The sequence below is a fragment of the Colletotrichum truncatum genome (assembly GCF_014235925.2).
Source record: "Colletotrichum truncatum strain CMES1059 chromosome Unknown Contig_0002, whole genome shotgun sequence".
Taxonomy (NCBI): domain Eukaryota; kingdom Fungi; phylum Ascomycota; class Sordariomycetes; order Glomerellales; family Glomerellaceae; genus Colletotrichum; species Colletotrichum truncatum.
In genome coordinates, this window is record NW_027222399.1 from 4,943,716 (window position 1) to 4,970,579 (window position 26,864).

Sequence of the window (26,864 nt, forward strand, 5' to 3'; positions counted from 1 at the left end):
ACTTTTAGGAACTAAGTATTAAGTTAAGGTCTATACCGACTATAAAAACCTAGCATATTTTATAATATCTAAAAAACTTAATAAGCGATAAATACGATAGTTAGAATTCCTATTAGAATTTAACTTTAAAATTATCTATTGTAAAGAATTAGAAAACGGTAAAGCTAATGCTTTTAGCCGACGACTAAACCTTATAGTCTTAGTCTTAGAAGAAACTTAAGTTATTTTTAAAGAATACGACGGAAGACTTATGCTAGTATAAAAACTCTTAATAATTAGCGAAAAAGTTAAGACTAGTACGATTAGAAGAATAACTTACGACTAGATTATAGAAATCTATACTATACCTATATATAGCTACTAAGGTATTACTAAAACCTAGAAGAGAATTAGATAATATTATAATAAATAAGTTACTTATAAGGATATAGCCGAAGCAATCAAGGATTATAAAGTCTATACTAAAAGCAAGCCTAGTAAATATAAACTATATAGAGAATTATAGCTACTACCGATACCTCCTATACTATAATACTTAATTTTACTAGACTTTATAGTTAAACTATTATTATTAAAAGAACTACTTACTAAGGTAAAATACGATAGCATACTAGTTATAATAGATCGACTTACTAAATACGCTTATTTCGTACCTTACTTAGAATTAAGCATAGCCGAAGATTTAGCATATACCTTCCTTAGAATTATCGTTAGCTAATATAGACTATTATAAGAAATCGTATCTAATAAAGGATCTATCTTTATATCTAAGTTTTAAAAATCCTTGATCTTATAACTAGGAGCGAAGTATAAACTTAGTACTGCTTTCTATCTATAGACCGATAGATAAATAGAAAGAATTAATTAGATTTTAGAAATATATCTTAGATACTATATTAACTATAAATAAGATAATTAGGTTAAGTTACTACTTATAGCATAATTCGTATATAATAGCGCGGTAGGAGAAAGTATTTAGGAATTACCTTTCTTTCTTAACTATAGATTTAACCTTACTATATACGGAGAACCTCGACAAGGTTTAGTAGCGATAAAAGCTATTATAAATATTAAGAAACTTAAGAAAATCTAAAAAAACTTATTAAAAGACTTAGAATTCGTATAATAACGAATAAAAAAATACGTAAACCGTTTAAAGATAAAAAGACTATCTTTTAAGGAGGGAGATAACGCCTACCTCCTTAGACGTAATATCAAAACGAAACGACCTAGTAATAAACTCGACTTTAAAAAACTAAGACTTTTCGAAATTACGAAGAAAATTTCTAAAGTTAACTACGAGTTAAAACTACCGGAAATAATAAAATATTACTTAGTCTTTTACGTCTTATTATTAAAACTAGTACTAGACGGTATATATACCGAAGACTATATTATTATAAAAATAGATAATACTAAATACGAAGTAAAACGTATTCTAGACTACCGGAGGAATAACGAAATAATAAAATACTTTATTAAGTAGAAAAACTATAGATATAAAGACGATTCGTAGGAACTAGCTAAGAACCTAAAACATACTTAGGAAGAACTCTAATAATACTAGTACTAGAAGACGTCTCTAGACCTTAGTCGTCTAAACCGACGCTAGACTAATCTATAATGCTAATAATACTTAGGGAATAAAGTATACCTATAGTTTCTAAGCTAATACTTTATAAACTAAAAACCTCGGAACGATACTTATTCTTAACCTCCTCTATATACTATAAACTAGATCGAATAAGATTAGTCGCCTTACGATTAATATCCTTACGACGCCTTCGTAAACAATAAATCTTTGCTATAAAAGCTAACTACTTTTCTTTAGCTTTCTTAAGCTTATTATTAATTTTTATTTTCTATTACTAAACCTAAATAAGGGAAGCTGTAGAAGGATTATAAATATCATAAGAATGCTTATTAGTAACGTAACGCGAATAACGAGAAGAATTAACTTCGGAAACGACATAGTCGACACTAGCAGCCGCGCAACCGGAACAAAGGATAGGCATAATAAACCTAAACAAATCGACAAGCTAGCTAAGTTCCTTATAAGCTATAAGGTTTTTTAATTTAGATTTTTAAACGCAACCTAATATAATATTAGCATTATAAATAAATAAGGAAGTATAATTAATAACTCCCTAACCTAGGAGCTACGACCTACTTATGTTAGCCTTAAAGATAAGACTATCGAGGGGAGACCTAATATTACGACCTGTTAGATATACTTAATAGACTTACTAGGTCGGGCGGCTACGACAGGATATATATATGTAAGATCACGGGAATAAAGGTAAACCTCTCGGCAAGGAAGAACTATATTATAAGTCACGTAATAATCGACTAATCAGGATAAAGTCGACAGAGTCGACAAGCAACTTTATAGACTCTTATAAAAGACTAATCAGAAGAAAGTTAATAGAGTCGACGAGCGACTCTATAGACTCTCTAAGACATTAGGAAACGGGACTTATATATAAACCAGGACTTAAGCATCTGCTCAAGCCCTCTAGATAGTTCTTTAGCAATCAACTTATGATTCATCCTCGATAACTTTCAGCTTAGCTTATAGTTTATAATATTACTATACCTCGTTACCTAGTATAAGACTGATTACCTTACCCTAACCCTCGATCTACTAGTACGATATACCTATATACGACGCAAGACCTATTGTTAGTATCGTAGCCTTAACTTCTATTAGCAGAAACCCTACTGTCACTAGCTGGCCGTAACACTTGATTATAAGTATTTCTCTAAGGCTATAGCTTTAAAAGCATATCTATACGTTAGATAGCTTACTTTCGCTACTACCTATATATACTATTAGAAAAGGAAAGTATTAATAAGTAAATAGTATTAAAGAAGTATAAATATTATATAGGAAGGAGAATCTTACGTAAGAATACGAGAAATAGGTAGAATTATAAGATCCGACTATAGAAATATAGTAAATCGAAAGGAAGAATAAATACTTATAAAAGATATAAGAAATTAATAAGCTAGTTTAAAAAACTAAAGCTAAAATAGTTAAATTCTTATAAAAACGAGGAAATCGAAGTAAAAGTATAGTTATAACTAAAAAGTCTATTATTATAGTAGAATTCCGTAGTATTTATAAAAACTAGTAGGTTATAGTAGTCGGTCGCGTGCTATATGATATTCGTACGCGCTAGGCAGCTAATATCGCGTTAGAAAGTAAAATTCGTTAGCGAAGAGGAAAGAAAGCGAGAAAATCGCATAGAAAGGTAAATAAAGTAAATAAAATCATAAAAATTCGTAAATCAATAGAAAATTAACAGACAAGTAGAATAATAGGTAGAAATAGGTAAAACGACGTTATTCCGAAAGAATAACGCTAAGCTTATAACCTATAGGCGAGAACCAGCATAGAACGCTTAGAATAGAAAAAGTAGTGTTGTTGGTGGAAGAACTAACTAACTGGCTAGAGGGCTGTGGAGGCTGGCTAAGACCAGTGGTGGCGGCCGTCAGCCCACGTGACGGGCCGGCGAGGCCTGCCACCCACAATTTACGACATAGAAATGACACCGCCGGCAGAATTCCTTCAGTCTCCGACCAAGAACTTCAATGTGGCTGTCGTCGGCGGCGGCATCGCCGGCCTTACGTTAATGCTCCAGCTCCTGCTTCATCGCATACCGACGACGCTCTATGAGCAAGCGTCAAAGTTTGGAGAGATTGGTGCCGGCGTTTCTTTTGGGCCCAATGCTCTGAGAGCCATGTCACTGATCTCGCCGTACGTCCGGAAGGCTTTCGAGAACCAGGCGACGTACAACCAGTCAGCGGATCACAAGGGTGTGTGGTTCGAGTTCCGGTACGGCGAGTCCTTTGACGGCAGACACAAGGAAGGCGACCTTATCTACCGGCTGGAATGTGAAGGCGGCCAAACCAGCATTCACAGGGCGCATTTCCTTGACGAGTTGGTGAAGTTGTTACCTGACGGAGTTGCCAAGTTTGGCAAGCGGGCTGTGGATTATGAAGATGATGGAAATGGCGTGTTGCTCAAGTTTCAAGACGGCACGACAGCCCGGCATGACGCTGTCATTGCTTGTGACGGGATCAAGTCCAAGCTGCGTAGTGTACTCCTCGGAGAGCAGAACCCGGCGGCGAAACCCGTCTTCTCTGGCAAGTATGCGTACCGCGGGCTTGTCCCCATCGAACAAGCCCAAGAGATGCTAGGAGAGAAGTTGGCCAAGAACAGCCAAATGTACTTTGGGAGGCACGGCCACATCCTCACCTTCTCCGTAGCAAAAGGCAAGATGATGAATGGTAAGTAAAAAGGTTTACGCGAGTGGAATGAGTTTGGGCACTAATCATAGTACCAGTTGTTGCATTTCGCAGTAAGGATGACTGGAACTCGGACGACTGGGTCGTGCCGGTGAAGAAGGAGGACATGCTCGCTGACTTTGAGGGCTGGAGCGAGCAAGCCCGGAAAATCATCCAAATGATGCAGAAGCCCGACGTATGGGCCCTTTTCGATCATCCGCCCAGCAACACATACTATCAAGGACGGGTATGTCTCGTCGGCGACGCCGCCCACGCATCAACGCCTCACAAGGGCTCCGGGGCGGGCATGGCGATTGAAGATGCTTATATCATGGGAAATTTGCTGGGCCTGATCGACAGCCCCGAGGAGCTAGAAACTGCCTTCTCCGTCTTTAACCAAATGAGAAGGGAGCGATCGCAGCGGCTAGTCACAGACAGCCGCGAGCAGGGTCACTTATACGAGTTCGAGCTGAATGAGGATCCTGAGTGGATTGCCAACAACCTATCAACGCGTATGGATTGGGTATGGAAGTATGATTTGACCCAAGAGCTGGAAAAGGGGCGGCGCCTATTACAAACAAAGGCACAATTATAAGATTTTAGGGTTTGAGAGATGATTTTCCAAACCGCAAACGAGCACAGTGTAGTGTTGAGGAGTTGATACTTGGGAAGTACAGCACAGCGTTCTTTCTTCTTGTTTAGTGGTTGTTGGAGGGATTATGTTGTACATAAGGTAGTATAAGCGAATAGTAAGCGTCCTATACAGTTTCTCACGTGCTACATGCACTTGTCAACACATGAAAACCAACCAAAACCCATCAAACAGTACGTTACAAACAATTCAAACCATGTAGTTCTGTTAAAAGTGGTTCTATTCGCTTGAGCCAATGTGATAATCTATGTAAATTTTAAACAAACTGAGAGGGAATCATGAAATCCATGCTATAATCTTATACACCGTTTTGTATACCCGATAAAAGAATCTTAAAGGCACATTGCACGCAAGACCTTAGTCAAAGTGGATGCGCCACAGCTCTCTCGGAGAGCCGGCCTTGAAGTCACTGCGAGTGTGCATTGCCAGAATGTTATCACTGACAAGCAAATCACCCTCTTCCCAGGAGAAGTACAGAGTGTTCCTGCGGTCGTGCAAGAGGGAGTCTATGATGTTGCAGATCTCGGCGCTCTCGCTCTCGCTGACGCCGTCGATGGTGATGTTGGTGGCGTCGAAGATGGTCTTGGACTGGGGCCAAGGCTCGTGATAGCGGATGCAGGCCTCTCCGGTCACGGGGTGAGGGATGACAAGAGGCAGGCCAGTCATCTTGGTTGCATCGAATGAGCTGGTCGAGACACTCCAAGTGAGCTTGGAGAGCTTCTCAAGGGGGAGATGGGGGGGCAGGCTGTCGAAGACGAGACGAGAGGGCGTGAAGAGGGTGAAGCCGGTGTCCTTCGGTGAAGGGGTCACCGAGGTGAAGAACTGGAACCTGCGGCAGTTCGTTAGATCTAATGTATGATTGTGGCGTGGAAAGTGGACTTACTTCGGAGGGTTGGGAAGAAGCTTCTCAGTACCGTCCTCCTGGAGCACCTTGTGGGTCTTGAACAGACCATCAAAGTGGAAAGGCATCCACTCGGCTGACAGAACGTTGTTCAGACCACGGGTGTCGGCACCCTGGTCCTTGACCTCGAGGACAAGACCGAACTTCCACGGCAGAGGGGTGCCGAATTCTTCCGACTTCTTGACAAACAAATCACGGTCCTTGGTCTTGGAAAAGCCACGCATGATGACGGGAGAGTTGACCTCGGCCAGCGCGCGAACCTTGGCGGCATCAATATCGTGGATGGAGAGCTTCTTGGGGCCGGCAGCCGGGCGAATGATCATGCCACAGGGGTACACGGGCTCGAACGTAACATCCTTGTCCCACTTCGTCAGGTCGCTCTTCTCGCGGAAGTAGCTGGGCCTGCCATCCTCGTAGATGAGCTCGTACTTGGGGTCGTTCTCGAAGTCTGACCGGGGGCCGGTGGTGAAGGCACCACTCAGGCTGAAAGCGATGGAGCAGTGCCAAGGGGTGGTGTAATAGGTGTTAGTGCGAAGGGGGCTGATGGGGATCTTGGTCTCGCCGACGGAGGGGTGAATGGATAAACGGATATGGTCACGGAAGTTCTCCCGCACCGCACGAGCAAAGGCCTGTATGTTGTTGTCAGTTTCTCCACCTACTTTCACAAATCTCGAACTTGACTCACGTCACCGCGCTGAAGCATCTGCTTGGAGATATACTCGATGCCAGCCTTGAACTTGGACTTCGAGCGGTCCGCCCCGATGGGGTAGACATGGCGCAAGTCAGTCTCGAGGAACTTGATGTAACCGCGATATGTCATGCAGGTGTCTTCATTCTTGGAAATCTCGTTGGAGGGGTCATAATCGGCTCTGCCGAAGGTGTTAAGGAGGGCTCGACGGAAGTTGGTGGCATTCGCAATGTAAGTGATCTCCTCAAGCTTGTTGGGAAGGTTCGGGAGGTGGACAAGATCTTGGAGACGGGAGAACTGGATATTGGTGAGATGCTTCTCGGCAGCGATGCCGCGCAAGGTCTCTCCATATGCCCAGACTTCCTTATCGGGAACACCAAGAAGATCTGTTTCCAAAGTGATTGGTAAGTGTGATGAGGGCTCCAGTTCGCAAGGTGACTAACCGTTATATACAAGTCCGTCAGAGATGATGGTCAACCTGGCACCAGGCTCATAGATGTCCTTGATGGCTGAGCAGAGGCCGTTCAAGTTGGCAAGAGCAAACTCGTCTGCCTTATCAGGAAGACGGCCAAGGACTTTGTCTGTTGTATTGGGAGACTTAAAGGGGAAGGCGGGCAGGCACAGACGAATCTCGCTCTGAGATTTGACTTTCCTGTAAATCTGGGAGAGGAATCCTAGTCTTCCCTCGAGTTCCGCTGCTTCTGTTTCGCTTGGCCGTCTTAGACGGTAACGACAGATGATGTCCAAGATGGCGGCTGCCACCGTTAGTGCTTCCTCGTCCATGATTTGCGATTCAATCTTGGAGAGAAGCTTGACCTCAGGCGACGGCTGGCGCGCTGGTGCTTCTATGATAGAAGGCATGTTGTATGTGTGTAGTCGTGTTGGCTTGTATTACTAGTCGGTTGCCTGTAGGAGGGGAGGGGTGGGTGTATGGAAAACCTTAAGCAAGTAAGGAACTAGCAACGAGGAGTGATTTCAGTAGGGCTAGAAGAGAAGGCCTGCTTTCGACTGGTATTAAGGTCTGGATTGGAGAGATAACAGTTCCGACAGCTTGGGAAGGGCGACTGGCTTATATTACGCTTGACATCTTAGCTAGATTGTCCTAGGCTATATGTTCGGAATACTACTCTCGGAGATGATGTTCACATGGAAGCTGTTACAAGGAGGAGGATGAGCAGCGGCATTGCCCGCCAAAGCTGCATCAGGTCACATATGGCCATCCCCCCGTTTGCTGACCCATAATGGACATATTCCGCATCTGGTTGTCCTCTGCCACCTTTTCCGGGCACCCACTATTTTCTTCCATGGTTATTTTTTTTTTTTTTTAATCTGACCGGAATATCGCCACAGGAGTTAACCTGTAGAGGAGGGTAAGATACAGACAAGGCAATAATCGGAATCAAAATGTACCCGGCACTTAACCCAGTCACCCCCATGCATGACAATATTGACCAATTTACAGGCGGCATCCCATCGTCGATCGAGTCAGGGTTCCCACTCCACGCTGGGCCAAGGACCCAGCAGGATCAGGAAAGCCTCATGCGCCTTGTAAATGTGCCATGTTTACGCAGCAGCTCTAGTACCCATGTGTTTCTTACTACATACTGTGGGCACAGGTTCATAACAAGCGGCAAGGGGGGGAAAGGATTGGTCAAATTTCCAAGATGTGGTGTATGCAGCCGCGCGGGAGATGTCTAGGAAGGTGGCTAGATCCTAGCTAGGTCGCCGAAGAAGTGTGGAGAAGGGGGGACCCCCAGCTAACGAAGAATCGAGCCACAACGGCACCAGAACCTGGCAGATAACTTCTTCCCACTAGTTTACCGCGGCAGATGAGATGTCGTCTGAGTAGGGGGCCAGATTCAGTTTGCGGCAGGACCCTCCCGCGGCTGTCGACACAAGGCTCCCCCCCGGGCGACAGGAAAGACGCCTTACCCGATCGGCTAATGTGCTCCGGGGATGGGTACCGGAGAGGTCTGGAGAGTCCCGGAAAGGCACGGCCTTGATTCCTTACAAGGGCAGGTCTATCCAGAGGCCGCACTGCATTGCTACATTGGCGGGCCGTGGCACTTCGTGGGATGTCACATTGAGATCGTCGGATGAACCTTCAGGTTTGTCAAGTCCCTCTTCGCCCTTCTCAGCTGAAGGGGTTTTGCGGAGTCCATCCACAGGTGTGTGTAGCATTCGATTCCATGTCAGGAATCTCCTCGGCGCACCCCGATATCAGATGATTGTTGTGATATGCCTTCGACATCGGCCTTGCCGTGCTCGGCGCCTGTCCGGGCCTCCTTTCGGTGTCATCAAAACCATTCCGCATCTAGACCTCCGCGTCATATCGTCCCCGTTTCTAGATATTTGATGTGTCTCATCAGCTAACCCCCCCCCCTGGCCTGATCGGCTTAGCAATCGGTAGTCGTTCGACTCGGATCTTTTTGATCTCATTTTTTCCCCTTTCTTGGGTCGCCGAATCTCGTAATTGATTGCTATTACCGGAAGCCATATCAACCGCATGCACCAAGCTCAAAATCCAATTTGAAGTTATTCCAATTCCTCCAAACAAGACTCATACGCACTCCTTCTTTCCTTTCTGCTTCTTCACAAGACACAAAAAAACACATTCCACATTTTTGTGTCCCCCTTCACCCATAGCAATCATGGGCTCAATTCCTCGCGATGAAACTGAGGTCGACTTGACCATTGTCGGTGGTAAATCTTGCTCGGATCCGAGCCGTCGTTGGTGATCACGTCTGATCTTTATCAATAGGTGGACCGACAGGCCTTCTCACTGGGTACCTGGCTGAGTCGTTGGGCGTTTCTGTCTGTATTATTGGTGAGTTTGCATGAGTCCACGGGCCCAGACACCCACAACTAACAACCAGCCAGACAGCAAGGAAGGCCCTCTGGAACTCGGTAGAGCTGATGCGATGAATGCTCGCACTCAGCAATATCTCGAAGTTGTGGGCATTCTTGATCAGCTCCTTCCTCAGGGTATCACATGCAACAGTAAGTTTGGCGTTGTGGCCTGCGTATTGTAGTCAATTCTTTGCTCATTTTTCCTCCAGCAAGTTCGACTTTCGCGGATGGCGAATTCAAGTCTAGGCAAAGCCATTGGTGGACTGGTCTGGAGCACACTTTTCGCAAGAATTTCTTGATGCTCGGCCAGCCAGTTATTGAGCAGGAGCTCTCTTCGAGACTCAAGACCAAAATCTCATATGGAGAGACTGTGTCGGCTATTACTGAGGACAAGGCCGGTGTCGTCGTCACGACAAACAAGGGCCGCACCATCCGCAGCAAGTACGCTCTTGGAGCTGATGGCGCACGCTCCACAGTGAGAAACGCCCTCGGCATCAGCTTCACCGGTACGAAACCGGAGATGGTTTGGGTCGTGCTCGATACTTTCATCGACACGGATTTCCCAGTGTGCTCTGAAATCATCACCTTCCAGCTCAACGGGCAAAGCCGAGTGTCATGGATTCCCAGAGAGCGCGGAATGGCTCGCTTCTACATCTTGCTCGATGGTGAGATTACACAACAGAGAGCGGAGGATTCGATCCGGGAACACATGACTCCTCATCGGGTAGACTTTAAGAAGACGGAATGGTTTAGCACATTTGATGGTAAGCTCACTTTCTTGGCGTCTCGAAGAAAAAGAAAAAGAAAAAAAAAATAATGCCGTCGATAAATTAAACAACGGGGCTGCTGACACCGAAATGCAGTGAAGGAGCGCATTGCAGGAACCTTTGTATCCCAGAATGGCACCGGGCGCATCATTTTGGCAGGTGATGCGGCACACGTTCACTCAGTCAACGGAGGCCAGGGCCTCAACACCGGCGTAGCGGACTCGTTTGCTCTTTCGTGGAGACTCGCAGAGGTCCTTACCAACGATAAGCTCAGCGCTGCTTCTGTCGAAAAGCTCATCAAGAGCTACGATATCGAGAGACGCACAGTAGCTCAGGGCGTCATCGACGTCGCCGCGGCCCTGGTGAGAGACACTGTTCACACAGCCAAACAATACGTCTCCACCATTGAAAAGAATGCTGGTTACATCACAGGTAAGATTTTCTCCAATCCGACTTGCTTGTTCCGAGCAGTGTGACGTTGCGCCCCTCAGGGCTGGTAGCGTTTCCTGTTCCCCCAAACTTTGTTGTCTTGAACCCCAGGAAAAAGAAAAGAGGGGGGAACAGAAAGCGGGATTATGTGTTTCCAGAACGCCTGGTTTCCCATCTGCGGGAACACGTTTTCTCTGCTCCACATGGCTTAAAGCCGACCGAGCAGAGAGTTTCGGCTAACTTTGCTTATTCTAGGCATGGGTGTGTCCTACGATGGCACTGGCTCACCCCTGGTCCAAGGATCCACGCAGGGCATCTGGACACCCGGTCGGCGCTGTCCAGACGTCTACCTCAAGTCGTTCGATCAAGAAGCAAAGAGGTTGTATGAGCTTCTCGCGGGCAAGTACGGCAAGCACCTTGTGTTGAAGATTGGACGACAGCAGAATCAAGTATCCACCTCCAAAACCGACCTGGAGAGCGTAGCCAAGGTTTTCACCGTCAGCCCCCACAAAGCGGAGACTGGTACAACACAAGGCGAAAACTCTTCTGCTACAGAATCTGCTTTTACGGCTGAGTGGGTGGGCGAAGATGACGACTTTGTGGTTGTTGTCAGGCCAGACATGTATATTGGCTATGTCGGTCAGGATGAAGGGTGGCGGGAGTACCTCTCATACTTGACTCAGTAAAAAATGGGGGCGTTGTGTTGATTTGCGAAATGTCACGGAGGGTTCTTCTTTTTTTGGTGTTATTCCCTTGTTCTATTTTTTTTTTTTTTTTTTCCCTTTCCAGGACTTTGGGCGTTGAAGCAGAAAGCCAGAATCATAGAGCATAGACACACTACCTTGTATGATGAGTATTCCCAGCCAATGAAACCATCTTAAGTGATCTAAGCTTGTCCAGTCCTTGTCCAGGGTTCTTCTCCCGGCTTTCGTCACGGCTATACGCTTCATGTGTATGCCAAAAAGGCATTCTCCAGCAAAGGCCGTCGGGGACATCCGCAATTTCAATCGCCTGTTTGAGGTGGATCACCGTCTAATTTTCAGGAGAGCCAAGACCGAAAGTCCGAGCTTGATACGGATACGTGGTATAGGCTCACGATGTCCCGATAAGGCGATCCATCAACAGGAATCCGCACTCTAATCTTCAGACCACTGCGTTTTGCAAACAGTTGTGGCCCTCAAATGAGGCTCTGATGCACGCTCTGTTCCGCCACTGCGGAAATACCCAAAGGAATGTGGGCTGAACTTGGATGAAACTGGGATTCAAGTGTGATCAGAGACATAGCTCCGTTAAACAAGCACGGGCTATTCCGATGTCTATCCCTACACATGCCGGAATAGAGGACTGAAGAATGACAACGGGGTACAGGTCCCTGATATTGTCCGTTTATTCTTTAATGTCCCTGTTTTCTTCTTCCAGCCTAGGAGACTGTGGAGGATCCCTCATCGATGAGTCGTTAACCAGTGATGAAATGACGGGGTTCGCCGCCGCTCTGCCTATTTTTTCCGTAGAAAGAGAAATGATGACACAGAGGCTCTAGATCGCGCTCTACTCCGAACCATGCTCGGGGTTTATTTTTTTATCTTTATTTTTTGTTTTTTCCAAAGAGTACCCGCAACCAAACAACGGACTGTGCCCGAAACAGGTTCACAGACCCCTTTCCTCATTCACCATCGTCTAATGTCCCCATAACCTAAACTACAATGGCCCAAAAGCATCAATCGGCACTCCACTACTCCGAGGTTTCAACGAGCTTCCAAATGCCTCAACTCCGTGCGACTCCTCAATACCGATATAGTTGGAAAGTAGTTCGCAATGTGGCCTGCCGTCTGTGGCTTCTTCAAATGGCGGACCGCCCGCCTTTTTTGCGCGTTCTTCGTATCATGAAATGAGATTCTTGAGTCGAACATATTGGTGGTGTTGCGACCTTCTTCATCTGCATACCCTACCAATCTGCATTGTCGATCCATGAACGAGCCGTGGCCAATCCAAGCGCCTTCGAGTTTAGCCTCAATATTCCCAGTTGCCCAAACGGTATTGCACCGAACCGATTGATCAAGGACACCCAATCACGACACCACCCCAGGACCTTGCATTATCACCTGTACACTAATACGGAGTTCGCATGGGAGACGCGCCCAAGCAAGGAGGGAAGACGCAATCTAATATTTCCATCTAGAGCGTCGATACGACGCTGTCTTTGGGGGCTGAAGAATGCGGTTTTCTTCGGATAAAGAAACCTCCGGCCTCGCCAACAATGACCAGGATGGACCGCAAATTCTTTCAGAGATGGAGGAGGGGAGCGCCCTCGACGAGTTGACACCGCCACAGTCAGATCCTGCTAAGCTAGCGGGACCCCCGAACGGTGGCGTGAAGGCGTGGCTGCAGGTTCTAGGGTCGTTTTTCATTTATTTCAACACATGGGGTAAGTTAGATCACCTCGGACTCGATATCCTAAAGCAACAGGCCTCCCAATGCAACGTCAGCGCGTATCTGCAAGAGTGCCCACATAAACCGATGCCTAGGGCCTGTAGATACAGAATACAGAAGACCCAAAAAAAACAATGTTAAAATATGATACATCACAGCTGACATAGCATGCGGTAAAACAGGTCTAGTAGCGAGCTTCGGAACATTTCAGGCCTATTACGAAGACGACCTGCTAAAGGATTACACCCCCTTCGCCATATCCACTATTGGCTCACTGCAGAGCTTTTTAATGGTGTTTTTGGGTTTCATCGCAGGCCCCATCTTCGACTTGGGCTACGCACGCCATCTCCTCTGGGTGGGGTCCCTGTTAATTGTCCTCGGAACAATCACCCAGAGTCTCAGCCACAACCTCTGGCAACTCCTCCTGTCCCAGGGCCTCTGCGTTGGTGTAGGAATGGGCAGTCTGGCCGTCTTGGGTGTTGCTGTGCTATCACCCTGGTTCACCACCAAGTTGCCGATAGCTACAGGCATTGCCGCGGCAGGCAGTGGTGTTGGCGGGTAAGTTTGCTCGGGATATGTTGAAATTGGGAAGCATCGCACGTCGTTTTAGGGCTGATTTTGACTTTTTCTTGCTTCTACAGACTGGTTCTGCCCATCATGTTCCGCTCGCTGCAGCCCGACATTGGCTTCCGCTGGGCTGTGCGCACCATGGCGCTGGTTGCGTTGACGACGCTGTGCATCTCCATCGTGACCATGCACACCCCAAAAGCCTCACCGCGGCGCCGCGCTTGGATCGACCGGTCCGCGTTCCGAGATGTCCCTTATCTCCTCTTCGTGTGCGCCTGCTGTTTCGTGTTTTTAGGCATGTACACCCCTTTTGTCTACGTCCAGAAGTACTCTCTGGCCACCAACACCGCGACGCCGCGAGTCGCTACCTATCTGCTCTCCATTCTGAACGGTGCGTCCATCCTCGGCAGGACCATTCCTAATCTGTTCGCGTCGCGCCTCGGAGTGATGAACATGCTGGTGGTGGCAGTGCTAATCCTGTCGGTCTCGGCCTTCTGCTTGATGACCGTCAGCAGCGCGCCCGGCTTGATCGTGGTTGTCTCATTTTACGGATTCAGCAGCGGAAGCTTCTTCTCGCTGCAGCCCACCACTTACACGCAGATTACGGCGGACCGGAACTACATTGGAACTAGGCTCGGCATGGCCTACTCTGTCATGTCCATTGCTCTCCTGCTCGGTTCTCCGGTAGGAGGTGCATTGGTGCGACAATTTGGATACCACAGCGCCTGGATATGGGCCGGAGTATGCCTCGCAGTGGGGAGCATTTTGATTGCATGTTCAAGAGGAATGGCAACTGGTTGGAGGTTAAGCCAGAGGTTATAATGTCTTACACGTAAACATTGACGCACTTCAGCGCATACGAAAGCAAAACGACATCAAAACGATAGACTAGATTTTAGAATACCCACCACTTAATGTTTATGAGCTACGCAACTGGATACATAGTCCTCAATAACGGGTCGTTGAATGACGAAGATTGCATGTACGTCTGGAGCAGCCGAGTTTCGATCTTATAAGAGCAACTGTAGCATATAATAAGCCCACTGGCCCTTTGTTGTTACAAGATTTGAGGGAACTACTCCGCACACCTGTTTGTTTGTATGCGAGTTGCCTACCCGCCGCATCCCCACTTCCAAAAGGGAAAAGTTTACGCTAGAAAACAAAACTTGAGGATCCACTCGATTTGGGTGGAGAGACAAAAGGATTGGGCCCTAACCAGGGATCGAACCTGGGACCTCTCCCAGACTGAATTATCTGATGATAACCCTAAGGGAGAATCATACCGCTAGACCATCAGGGCTGTGATTCTCAGGCTTTGCTGAGTTGTTGATTCCAGCCGCAAAATGCATGGCTAAGGACTCTTGGCTACCCTTCCAACGCCATCCAAGAAAGCTCTGCTTGTTTCTACAAGAACTTTCTAGCAGGTTACAATGAAGGACTGTTCACTGGTATGGACTTCAATACATCATATCCTCCCCCAACAAGTTCATCAACTGTTGATTTCCATAAAACCAGTCACTGAGGCCGGTTATTTGGGACTCATCTGCGACCAAGGCCTGAAATCTCTCGGTCCCCGCCTCCAAGCTAGGAAGATGAGCTGCTAAATCGACCTCAGTTGAGATCTCCGGCAAGCTCTGGTTTGCAGCTTTCGTAGAAACCTTTGCGCCAGATTCCCCATAGAGCCTTGCAACCTTGCAAAGGAGTTGATAAAGCCGATGCGGATGAGTTACACTCTCTGATGATGGATAATCAGGTTGCAATGAGTTCGCGAAGCGATCAAGTAAAGCCAAGTCCGCGGCATCGGACGACCTGATGGCATGCGTGAAAAGGATGCTAAAAGAAACGAACGGAATGTTCAGAATGGCCCTGGTAAGGTGACATTAGCCGGTGAGCAAAAACGAAATTGTACGAGTCTTCAGATCAGGGTCACCAACTTACCAGCTGATGTATTTCTTTAAAATCGAGGAGTCAGTTTTGCAGTTTCGTATGCTCGTCATGCACTGTTGATGAACGTCCAAGGTGAGACGAGCCACGGCAACGCATTCATCTGAGGCGCCACTCAAGGAAGCCCCTTTGGCGGGAACGGCACGGAGAATCAGAGCGAGCAGCGACGAATGGCATACCAACTTGCATTGATGATAGAGTATGCGCAATGGATCTTCACCTGCCTCTACTGGCTCATTCGTGATATTCTGTGAGCATCGTTAGCCAGGAGGTTTCTTGACGATATCAAGGGTTGGATTCGCTAACCTCCAGGCCGGTATGAACTTCGTGGATGATTTCTCGCATTTGATTCGCTAGTACTTCTGCGTCGCGGCCTCTTTCATCGTCAGGTCTTGATAACCCCGCTGGGCTGTAGAGTTGATCGTAGACTTTTCCTTGTATCCTTGCTAGCCTTGTACCTTGTGTCTCATCTGCTGTGTCAAAAGGCAACGTTATGTCGGCATCCCGAAAGTTGGGAGGTCTGTCAAGCTGCAGAGACAGTCCCTTGTCGAGGTTGTAAACAGACCAGAACAGCTTGATTTGTAGAGGCTGGAGGCTTCCATCTTGTCCTGGTCGAGCTGGTCTGGAGCGATGATACCCTAACGCGTGGCAGAGGCTTGCTGCAGATGATATGAAACTCCAAGCTATCGTAGCATTAGAGTTCTCCATGGCATCGAAAGCCTAATCTACCGTCAGAAAAAAAATCAAGTTAGTATTATAGGCGGGAAACCTTACAGCTACTACCAACGCAGCAATAGTATCCATGGACGAGGGTAGAATAAGTGGGAGCATCGATACAGAGTTACGAAGATTCTTTCTGCACATCAACCAATTCTCCCTGTAGTCATCCAGTCCAGTTGTGATGACATGTTCAGCAAAAACATAGGCCAAATAACCATTGGCCAAGATAAAGTCAATCGTACTGTAGTTATCAACTGCGAAGTACACCTTTTGGCATTTATCTGCAAAATAATCCAAAGGGAGGACTTGCGATATTCGAGCAATGCGGAAAAAGTGTTCGCGAGCTAGCGATATGTCAGAAATCTACGACTTTATCTGGGGATGCCCTCTTACGTCTAGCCCACCGCAAAACATCCAAAGTAGCTTCTAGAGGAGGCATCGGTGGTCTTTTATCGTGCGCTACGGTGAAGGCACTGCCATTTGGTATATACTGGCTTCTGGCTGGCAAAGGATCTTCCAAAGTTCTCGTAAGGTTCGCCAAAGATGATATGATTTCAGAAGCTTCTGTTCCTTTATCCTGTGACGTGAGGTTTATATCATCAAGGATAGATTTGAGAAGGTTCGTGACATGTGCGGAATGATCCCACGACGATCCGCTGGCAGAGTCGCTGGCTATGTCATTTCCAATCGGGTTTCTTGCTGTTGTATGCTGACTCAATTGAGTAACTGCAACTGTTGAATCTTTTGGAGTTGCTGGCAATTCAAGTCTTTCTAGAAGGTGCCTGATGCCGTCGATTCCATTTGCAATGTCATCAATTTTCTGTTCGCTTAGTGAGGAGAAAGACGTTAGTCAACACTAACACGATGGGATGATTTGATATTACTTGCACGGTTCAGAAAATAGATGAGCATCACTTACTATTGTGCTGAAATCAAAATTCTCTGCTTAGGGGCGGTCGACGTATTGGATGCTACTGCACTGTGGGTGCAACTGACCCTGGCAGTGACACAATTGGAACATGGTGACCCTCTATCGCATCCAATCTGGTCGCCTCAGCTGTCAGCTCTAACTACGGTTGATTTTATGATGCAAGAGATGAGGCGAACCTTTCTTGCGCGGCATTGGTCACACTATCTAAATCCGTCAGAACATGCTAAAAATAAGGCATGGTTAGACTTACCGAGCGACGGGCAATAGTCGGGCGGGTTCTCAACCGATTTTTACCGTGTTCTCCGCGGGATTCCATTGTGTAATGGGACAGCGAAACTTGTGAGCAAATGAAGCATCATCGATGTGTCTAGGACATAGCAATGCGAGCTGCTTCTGGGATGACAAATGGAGAGGTAGTTGAGCCTCCACAGTTCGCTGACGTATCTCGGACAATTACCCCGGACTCAGTCCGGTGTTGTGCCGCTACAGTCCGTTGCACTGACAGCGTCCAAAAATCGAGTTTTTACCCCCCTAGGGTGGGGTTAATGCAAACCCATGCTAAACTCCGTTTTTTTCGCTGGGAAAATTACAACGGTCGCATTCAGCTGCATTTAGCCACCGTATCGTCAAATCTACTCATTTCAACGCGTCAGTATGGCGCCACGTCTCTCAAAACTCCAGCTGAGGAAAGTTAACCTACTTCTTCCCTCTGTTATTCAAACCGACGAAGAAATCGCAGAGGCGGTTGGCTGTAGCCAACGAACGATTCGACGATGGCGTCGTCGATTCGACATAACTGGCGAGGTAGAACAATACCCTCGAAGGCGTGAAAGCCAGCAGAAGATGGAAATACAGCATCGGAACGAACTTCTCGAATTATTAAAGTATCGTAACGACCTCCTATTCGAAGAGATGCAAGAATTCCTATACGAACAGTTCAACCTCGAAGTCAGCAAATCAACGTTGAGCCGCCACCTCCACGCAGCTGGCTGGACGAGAAAGAAAGCCCACATAATTGCTTCACAACGAAACCCAGAATTACGGTACGATTGGTTATATCGTATACGTCGATACCACCCAGAACAATTAATATTCGTAGACGAATCAGGCGTTGATAAAAACACTGGAAGAAGAAGGACGGGTTGGGCGCCTAAGGGTCTGACGCCAACGCGGTCAGTTCCCCTCGAGCGAGGTCAACGGATACAACTGCTGCCAGCACTCGCAATTGACGGTATCGTAGACTTGCTGGTATATACTGGATCGACGAATGGCGAGGGCTTCTCTGCGTGGATACAGCAACTTCTACTGCCAAAGTGTGGAATATTCCCTGGGCCTAAGTCAGTGATTATAATGGATATTGCTTCTTTTCACCGGCAAGGGGATATACGGCAAGCGTGTGAGGCCGCTGGCGTACGCCTCGAATTCCTCCCGCCGTACTCACCTGACTTTAACCCCATCGAGGAGTATTTTGGCGACCTCAAAAAGCATGTAAAAAAGACATTCCGTACGTGGAATACTAACGAACTAGACGAGCGTGATTTTGCTGAGTTTCTCCGCGACTGCGCGCTTGAGGTTGGGCAACGTCTCCCACAGATAGCTGGGCACTTCCGTAACTCATATATCAACTTCGACGGCACACAGGATATCTTCTGTGACGCTATGACGAGTAGCGATATGTATATTGAGGCAGGAGGAGAGTTGAATCCACCTCTTGTAGTAAATAGTTGTTGAACTTGTAGTAGGAGAAGTAGGAGAAGAAAAACATGAATAATGCCTGTATTTACAACCTCAAGTCAGGCCTATAGTGAAATAAATCGTATCCGTGGCGTATCAAAGTGCTCTGCTACCTACCTAACGGTCTTTGGGTTGATCCTCCCGGGTGTTGCAGGGCAGCTCACATCCACAAGCAAGGCTTTCCGCTAGCAGTAGTCGCTGCTATTTATCCTAGTTTAACCTCCTCTTCCTCTTGGGTATAAGGCGACGATATATAGTCTGAGACTTCGATCGGATTTTGTTCGGTATTAGGAGGAAGGATTGGTGGCGGCGGCGAGGAGACGAAGAGGTCTAATTCTAGTTTCTGGTTAGTTGACGCCGTCACTTCCGTCAATATTACTCACCACCTCGACCAAACTCAATATCGCCAGTTGGCAGCGGTGAGGAGATCCTACCCGCTGGAACGCTTATTTCGCCTACTTTACTAGCGCTTCGTTCGATATTGCCTGTTTCTCCGAATCGCTCGTCAAAAAGTCGGTTATACACTTCGTCTTCAACCTCACGGTCAACTGCTGGCTTTTTCGTTGCCTGTACGAGTGATTGTACAGCGGCGAGAGGTTCGCTCTGTTGGAGGTAAAATTGCTGTGTTGTAGTGAAAAGTTTGATCGATTTTCTCACTGCTGCGGTAAGTTGTGGTGAAAACCCTACCTCCTTGAACCAGCTGTCTGGGTAATCACGAATAACGCGGAGACTGACTATTGAAGCCTTTAACGGAGTAAATTTCACTTCGTCAATACCCAACTTCTTGCCGTTCACAGCTAGAAACCACGAAACGAACTCATCAACTTGGCGTGTTGCTTTTGAGGGCGAATCAGGAACAACTGGCGACGAAGAACGAATCGGAGCCTCTACTTGCCGACGGGCAGAGTAATCACCTGACTGCGGTTGAAATTGAGGCTCAAGATCCCAATATTGGGGCGGCATCGTTGGCGGCGGCAACTTTGGCCAATATTGCGTTGGGCCGCCTGGCGGAGGTAGGCCATAGAAGTTGACTACTGCGCTATTATTATTGGCAGTATTTGCTGGGTCTTGTGTGTCTGAAAGCCCTCTATTAGCAGACTTTTCACCTAGGCTATTTTGGCCTCCTCGATTTGCTGATTTATCGGGCTTTTTCATATCGCGTTGTTCACGCTGAACAAGATCAACAATTAGGCGGGCAGGCGGGTTTGATATTGATACGCCTTCCTCGCCCTTCTGAATAGCTTCTTGCCACTTCTCGAAATCAAATACGGTCAGTTTATAGTGTTTTCTTGCGTTGACCCAGCACCAGTTAACTGTTGGATCAGCTGACGAGGTATTCTGACAGGTTGCTGAATCGTTACACTGATTATGGCGAAGAAGGTCTCGAAATAACTTCCTCTTTCGATCGCCTTCTGTTTCAATCGCTTGAAGCATCGTATTTGTTACAGTCTGACGTTGACTAAGTCGAGACGGTCGCCCTCGTGGTGATCCTACGCCTTCTAGCTCTCCTACTGCGGCTACAGTAGGAGTGACAGAGTAGGCCAGTTCAACATCGAGAAGAACCTCACCAAGGCGACTATTCTCGATAATTTGCTTCGAAATATCATACCATGGAACAACCGGCCAGTTGCCACTGTCAACAGCGAATTCTTCGCGGTATACAATAGTTACTGCTTTTAATCCTATTCTTCTCCAGGCGATTTTCGTGGTAATCCAGCTCTTCTCGATATTATATTGTGCCCTTAAACGGGCGTCGATTCGCTTCGCCAAATCCCTCTCGATTTTCGACCACTGGATAATCAACTTATGACCAACTTCGCTCTCCTCGTCAAATATCCACTTGTATATAGTCTCAGGAAGCTTTGGCGGCGAGCGACCGCCTGAGAAGAGAGGAGTATACGTAACAGTTAAATTGATTGACTGTGGTTGCGTTCGTCGAGGAGTTGGGGTATCAGGTAAAGGCCGTCGACCAGGCCTTGCCGGCGTAACAGCAAAAGGATCCTCATCGAGGTTGAGGTTATATTGAAGTCGCTGGCCCGGCGTTGACTGCCCAATAGCTTGGTGTTCATAGTGGCCTGCCGGTTGGGTTTCCTCGACTTCGTCAACTTCGAGGTTTTGTTGAGTTATTCCTGTCTCTGTTTCTGCTAACTGAGCAACCCTCTGGGCTGGGGAAGGGATCACCACTACCCGACGGCGTCGAGGTGGCTTAACTGGGGTCTTCGCTGGCTCTGACGCCTGCGCCCTCGCCCTCGCCCTCGTACGTACGATAACTACCCTCGACGGCGAGCCGGTTGTTGTATTCGTCTCTAGGGCTTTTGCTGTTTTCAATCGCTTTCGCTTCGCCGGCCCAGTGGTATTATCAATTGAGGGGGCCCGAGCCCGCCGAGGAGGCATCACGAAAAGCTTTTCACGAGATATTGTAATTTACAGAGATTTCACTACGTGGGCCCCACGAAAGTGGCCCAATTGGGCTACAGTGGCCAGTTTACACCAGTTGGGCCAGTTGGGCCAGTTTGACCCCTGTTGTGATAGTTTACTGATTTTCGGGGTTAATAGGCTAAAATCCGATTTTTGGACGCTGCCAGCGAAACGGACTGTAAGACACCCAAGCGAGGGAAACGCGCGGATTTCCGGCCAGCGCCCCAGAACCTCACCTTTGTAACCTGATTGGCTTACTTGTGAATCCATCTCATGGTTTACAATCCATTCACTGTGCCTGAAGACAGGTCTCCAAGATAATTACTAAGGACGCATAATTGCGTCTATGCCAAGCCAACAGTGAAATCCATGATAAAAAGGGAAATTGAGACCGCAAAATGAAACGCAAAACGAAGTAGACAAGGAGGCTAAAAGCTGTTGTATATCTTCACGTACCAACCAGATTCCTGTGTTTCAATCATGAGCCAAAACATTCTCATCACAGGCGCCGCCGGATTTATGTAAGTTGCTTCAACTTAATCATGCCTACCAGACTAACAACTCCGTAGTGGCGGCACAGTCCTCGCAAATTTTATCGGACTCACAGAAGGTCCTATCGCGGGTACCAACATCTTTGCTGCCGTCCGATCGGAAGAGCAAATCAAGAAGTTATCCAAGCTTAGTGTCAACTTAATCCAGCTTGACCTCAACGACGAACAGGCTGTGAAAGAAGCTATCTTGGGTAATAAGAGTAAGTCACCATGCACTGGGGAACACCGGGATTTAGCACTCACATTTTTCAGTTGATATTATTGTCCATACCGCAGGTGCTGTCGATCCACGTCCTATATCAAACCTCGTCAAGGGGCTGGGTGATCGTCGCAAGATCAAAGGTCAAGATACTTACTTCATCCACGTAAGCCACCTCTCAAACGAGCATTGTCATGGACTCACAATTTTGTAGACATCTGTCGCCACTATATTCACCGAAGAAGGTGGTTGGCCAGCTGGCGAGGTCAAAGACACTGACGACCTTTTCGAAAAAGAAAAGGAAATTGGGGGCCCCAATCATGTTCGATTGGTACGTCAATTCGAGACCTATAAGCACTGTTGTCATGTTGTTACGAGTAATCTAACACAAAAGTAACGAAAGACCAACATCCTCTTGATGGATCAAGCCGAAACATTGGGCGTGACTGCCTTCAATATTCCGGTGCCGGTAGTCTGTTAGTAACTGACAGCGACGTTTCTTTATTTTTTAGGGATATGGAAGCTGATAATCTACTAGATGGACGAGGCACTGGCGAGGGCAGAAAGCTGTCCGTCAACATACCAGCCTTTGTTAGGGCCAGCATGAAACACAAAATCGTCTATAAATTTGACAAAGACGGGGTAAGGACTAAATCTTAAAATGCCTCTAATATTCAAGAGAGCTTCCATGACTAATTTCCTCAAAAATGATAGAAACCACCTGGAGTGCATGTTTCGGATTTGGCAGACCTGTACAGACTTCTCACTGAGAAAATCCTATCCAAGGAACCCATTCCCAGCGGGCGAAAGGGTTATTACTTCGCCACTGTTCATCAATTATCTTGGTGGGAAGTGATGGATCGCATCGCTCAAGCCATGTATGCGCGTGGGCTTGTGAATGAGCCAACTGTTCAAATTTGGCCGAACGAAGACATGGCGGCAGAATCTTGCGGTTTTCCACGATTGTACCTGCGTGCTATAGGTACATCTAGGTGAGCGTATATTTTGACGTTTATTTGCAAATTAATAAATGATCTTTGACTGACTTTTGTTAGTGGCGAGCATGTTCCAGTAAATGCGTACAAACTTGGATGGCAACCGAAATGGACTCGGGAGAAATTCATGGAGTCCATTGATGACGAAGTTCAAGACGTTCTTGAGCTTGATAGAGTCAAAGCCAGTCTTTTCGATGATATCTTGTCATCATGAATCAGGCTGGTGTTGTAGAGATGGCTACATGCCGTCGATCTTGATTCTCGGCTTTGTCATCCATTAGCTTCACATAATAACCAGTATTACAGAGTCTGGATCATTGAAGTTCATTTCTGATTGGGTCTATCGTTCTTTACTAGCAGATTGAAATAAAACTTGTCAATACGAACGCGTGCCTCACTCCCATCGGTCAACTCTGACTAGAAACCTCTGAAAGCTCTTCTAACAAGCACGGCAACAGAAGGTACAACCAAAATCGCTGCTATCATGCGCCGTCCTTCTAATGTACTAAATGCTTCAATCGCGCATGCTGATGTCATCTAGATAACAAGATAATTCTAGACCAAACGCCGACGCCATGAACAATTGCCATAAAACCTATCCATCACAACTTGGGGTTGAATCTGCTCCGAATACGCTCGCCAAACAGATAGAATAAAAGAGGAATAGGAACCAGGGCCAGGGCAATGAAACCCAAAAGGCTGTTGCCCCATCCAAGGCCAAGTGCGTTGTACATCTCTAATCCGCCCAGGGGCAAAAGCGCACCGGCCAAAGACCTGAGGACGGCCAATGCAGCGGTCACTGAGGCTGCGTAACGAGGATAAGTATCCAGGAGATAGTTTTGTACACAGGTCTGTAAAAATTATTAGCGGCCGATTACTAAACCAAGGAAAAGTAGAGAGACAACGTACCATGACACCCATCAGGCCCGCGCTGAAAATGACGACACCGAGCATAGGGACAATATAGTGAACGTGCTTCTCCACAGTCCACCCGTATAGGAAGAGACCTATAGGAAGAACAATACCACAAGGCATTGCCAAAGCAGGAGTGAGACGAATTTCCGGCCTGTGTGGCAAGCCTTTGTCCTTATTCCTCTTGACAACATAGTCGGTAAGTCCGCCGAACAACACTACACCAATCATCATGCCGATACCAGCAGGAAGAAAAGTGAGGCCAACAGTTCCCTCGTCAAAGCCGTAGAAATCCTTAAACACGAAAGAGAACGTCGTAATGAGCAAGTAAAGAATACCGTACGTGATGGCGACGTATAAAGCCATGAGGGTGACAATCGGGGTGATGAAAAGCAGCTTCAATGGCCGGATGATGGCATGCTTGAACTTATCGGCGATATTGGTCTCAGTTTCAAGCTTGCTACGAAGATTAGGGTTGCCAGTCTCCTTGCGCAGCCTTTGAGTCTTCCGCTCGAGCAGAACAGGGGCGAATGTCTCTTTCATTAGGAAGAATGAGAGGGGGATGAATATCCCGGCCTATGGAGATAGTCAGCAAAAGATGATAGCGGTAGAGATTCCGGCAATGTTGAACATACCATAATTGTGACCAACCAGTAAACCCATCTCCAACCAGCGGCCTTGATAAGATAACCGCCTGCGACTGGTCCGATACACGGTCCAAGCAGGGGGCCCATTGCCCATGCTGACATTGCGCGACCTCTTTGCTCAACAGGCATGATATCTGCGATACTGCCACTACCAATCGTAATGGGTACGGATCCTGCAAGACCCATGAGGAAGCGGAAGGCCATCAACATAGGCATATTCTGGGCAAGAGCTGTTCCGACGGTGAAGACGGTAAATAAGACGTTTCCCCAGTTGTAGAGAATTCGACGGCCGTATATCTCACTCAGGGGAGCGACGATCAAGGGGCCAAAGGCGAAGCCTAGGATGTAGACGGAGACGACGAAGGTAGCTGTCATGGAGGATGTTTCGTGAAACTCTACCATAATCTTTGGAATACCAGGTGCAAACATGGAGGAGCCCTTGGAATTGGTTAGTGGTGATAGGGGGCATCTTCGATGGACTGTTGACTTACAAGAGGACTAGGCCTGTTAGCTACTGAAAAACATGTGCCAGGAACGGAAAACTTACGTTACGAGTGTTAAAGTCGAGATGACACCAATGTTAAGCCACTTCTCCTTTGATGGCCAGTTTTGAGGGTTTTGGGGGTCATCAGGGCCGTCCCAGTCGACGATGTTAGGATCTTGGTCGGTTTCTTTTGGGATATCATCCCTATTTTCTGTTGTCTGGGGCCCTGATTCAGGTCGGATTGTTGCGCCCTCGAGGTCAGAGCTGTTGGGAACGAACCCTTTCTCTACGTCCACATCCCTCGGGGTGGATTCCGAGGACCTTGTGTCCGCCATTTTTTAGCTGCTGCTATGCTGATTCGTATCGGGCGTTCGTTTTTGAGTCGATCCAAAGGTGCTTAGGTTGAGACTATAGGTTTGTCGTCGAGGAAAAGTGCTTGGCATGAGCCGCAAGAGACATGATGAAAATCTCAGCAAGGGGATAGGTAACATTATAAGTATTATAGTTGGCGAATACATGCAGGCTTGCATGCAAGATGGGGACGAAGGACTGATCCGATGCACAAAATTGTGCATCATTGTCCCAGCGTTCTAATTGCCAATTGGGCCTAGGCCCCACCACCCGTCGGTGTTAGCAGACTTCAATCAGTGAAAAAGAAACCGAAACCGAGGAACCCTGCGAAACCGAAGGCGAGCCACCAAGCGATTGGACAAAAATGAAGAGTTAGCAGGGGTTCATCCCCAACAGTGACCCCGATGGTCTGGAACTATCTGATGAAAGACAGCCATGTCAACATGGCAGAGACGGGTTTGGGCACCTTGTGGTCGGGGTTTTGCTTGGCTCCTAATTCCACGCCGGGCTCCAACATGCCATTCGAACTAAAAACTTGTTGTCAAATCATCAGATGGGTATGCCCTCCCACATCGGATCAGGATTTTCATACGTCGTATTGTGGCTTATGGAGGAATTAACAAGATCCACAGCCGGGACTCCTTTTCGCAATTGGAGTATACGTCGTATTGCCCTGAGTAGAAAGGCGAAGCAATCTTGTAGCATACAGCCAGGTTCAACCTATTCCCGCAGTCCGTAGTGGCCACTGACGCCCTAAAATGCATCCGTTCATAGTCAGAGCGAGCGCGCTGAGTATTAGCCAAGATAAGACTTGCCTCCTTCCTTAAAATGTACGACGGGGAGAACAATTTAAGGTGAAAAGCGTGCTGCGTTAGAGGTCACTATCCCAAAAACGTCTTAACGTCGGCTCTCTAGTTGTGTGATGAATGGGTCATCTGGCCAAAGTGCTGCATAACCTTTCAGAAACTTGCACAAATCGCCCCGGATAATAGCGCTCCCGCAACTGGCCCCTGCGGGGAAGCCAGGGCTTTAAATTGACTAACTCCGTGTCAACTCAGAGGACACGCATGTCCTGTCATTGCACCGGACACTTGCAAGAGCCCGCCAACGAACCCCGATCCCTGACTGTTGGGTAAAAGAAAGCGAGGGCCCCAGTCATGGTACGGAATTGGCTCAATTTCGTAGTACTAAGTAGGATGCCAGCACATAACACGCTAACGTAATGCCGGCCAACTGGTATTAACGCTCAATGTTACTGAGAAGCTTGGTTAGTTCATGACCAGGAGCTGCTTGATTTCACGCTGCATTGGCGAATACGCGGAACCATCAAGCCTTTATCAAAGATAAGCCTTATGACTTGCATACGGAATCTTTCAGTCTCCCGAATCGCGAAGAACCAGCTCG

General features: G+C 47.1%; 10 protein-coding genes across 10 annotated transcripts; 5 read left to right on the top strand and 5 right to left on the bottom strand.

Annotated features, from left to right (window-relative positions):
- Window positions 1-1,874: 1,874 nt before the first annotated feature.
- On the bottom strand, window positions 1,875-2,015 carry CTRU02_204302 (uncharacterized protein; the record flags this gene model as incomplete). Its single annotated transcript, XM_070204356.1, has 1 exon — window positions 1,875-2,015. The coding sequence occupies one exon, from the start codon at window positions 2,013-2,015 to the stop codon at window positions 1,875-1,877; it is 141 nt and encodes a 46-aa protein (XP_070062119.1).
- A 1,533-nt stretch (window positions 2,016-3,548) lies between these two features.
- CTRU02_204303 (mannitol 1-phosphate dehydrogenase) lies at window positions 3,549-4,885 on the top strand (the record flags this gene model as incomplete). Its single annotated transcript, XM_036731260.1, has 2 exons — window positions 3,549-4,293; window positions 4,350-4,885. 2 exons carry the CDS (start codon window positions 3,549-3,551, stop codon window positions 4,883-4,885), a joined length of 1,281 nt encoding a protein of 426 aa, XP_036576919.1.
- Window positions 4,886-5,299: 414 nt separating this feature from the next.
- CTRU02_204304 (pyoverdine dityrosine biosynthesis) lies at window positions 5,300-7,392 on the bottom strand (the record flags this gene model as incomplete). The annotated part of the gene is made up of 4 exons (XM_036731259.1): window positions 5,300-5,771; window positions 5,826-6,472; window positions 6,529-6,917; window positions 6,975-7,392. 4 exons carry the CDS (start codon window positions 7,390-7,392, stop codon window positions 5,300-5,302), a joined length of 1,926 nt encoding a protein of 641 aa, XP_036576920.1.
- Window positions 7,393-9,182: 1,790 nt separating this feature from the next.
- Window positions 9,183-11,263, top strand: CTRU02_204305 (FAD monooxygenase; the record flags this gene model as incomplete). The annotated part of the gene is made up of 6 exons (XM_036731261.2): window positions 9,183-9,234; window positions 9,293-9,358; window positions 9,412-9,531; window positions 9,591-10,145; window positions 10,245-10,580; window positions 10,833-11,263. 6 exons carry the CDS (start codon window positions 9,183-9,185, stop codon window positions 11,261-11,263), a joined length of 1,560 nt encoding a protein of 519 aa, XP_036576921.2.
- A 1,528-nt stretch (window positions 11,264-12,791) lies between these two features.
- CTRU02_204307 (monocarboxylate) lies at window positions 12,792-14,396 on the top strand (the record flags this gene model as incomplete). Its single annotated transcript, XM_036731263.1, has 3 exons — window positions 12,792-13,002; window positions 13,190-13,565; window positions 13,649-14,396. The coding sequence occupies 3 exons, from the start codon at window positions 12,792-12,794 to the stop codon at window positions 14,394-14,396; spliced, it is 1,335 nt and encodes a 444-aa protein (XP_036576922.1).
- Window positions 14,397-15,031: 635 nt separating this feature from the next.
- Window positions 15,032-17,485, bottom strand: CTRU02_204306 (C6 transcription factor; the record flags this gene model as incomplete). The annotated part of the gene is made up of 6 exons (XM_070204357.1): window positions 15,032-15,440; window positions 15,513-15,766; window positions 15,825-16,238; window positions 16,293-16,582; window positions 16,632-17,058; window positions 17,420-17,485. 6 exons carry the CDS (start codon window positions 17,483-17,485, stop codon window positions 15,032-15,034), a joined length of 1,860 nt encoding a protein of 619 aa, XP_070062120.1.
- A 596-nt stretch (window positions 17,486-18,081) lies between these two features.
- CTRU02_204308 (TPR domain-containing protein) lies at window positions 18,082-18,900 on the top strand (the record flags this gene model as incomplete). The annotated part of the gene is made up of 1 exon (XM_036731264.1): window positions 18,082-18,900. One exon carries the CDS (start codon window positions 18,082-18,084, stop codon window positions 18,898-18,900), a length of 819 nt encoding a protein of 272 aa, XP_036576924.1.
- A 208-nt stretch (window positions 18,901-19,108) lies between these two features.
- Window positions 19,109-21,297, bottom strand: CTRU02_204309 (uncharacterized protein; the record flags this gene model as incomplete). Its single annotated transcript, XM_036731265.1, has 2 exons — window positions 19,109-19,239; window positions 19,287-21,297. 2 exons carry the CDS (start codon window positions 21,295-21,297, stop codon window positions 19,109-19,111), a joined length of 2,142 nt encoding a protein of 713 aa, XP_036576925.1.
- A 504-nt stretch (window positions 21,298-21,801) lies between these two features.
- On the top strand, window positions 21,802-23,280 carry CTRU02_204310 (nad dependent epimerase dehydratase family protein; the record flags this gene model as incomplete). Its single annotated transcript, XM_036731266.1, has 8 exons — window positions 21,802-21,842; window positions 21,891-22,072; window positions 22,125-22,237; window positions 22,286-22,402; window positions 22,475-22,547; window positions 22,610-22,713; window positions 22,786-23,063; window positions 23,127-23,280. 8 exons carry the CDS (start codon window positions 21,802-21,804, stop codon window positions 23,278-23,280), a joined length of 1,062 nt encoding a protein of 353 aa, XP_036576926.1.
- A 388-nt stretch (window positions 23,281-23,668) lies between these two features.
- Window positions 23,669-25,444, bottom strand: CTRU02_204311 (major facilitator superfamily protein; the record flags this gene model as incomplete). Its single annotated transcript, XM_036731267.1, has 4 exons — window positions 23,669-23,905; window positions 23,976-24,554; window positions 24,614-25,097; window positions 25,173-25,444. The coding sequence occupies 4 exons, from the start codon at window positions 25,442-25,444 to the stop codon at window positions 23,669-23,671; spliced, it is 1,572 nt and encodes a 523-aa protein (XP_036576927.1).
- Window positions 25,445-26,864: the final 1,420 nt, after the last annotated feature.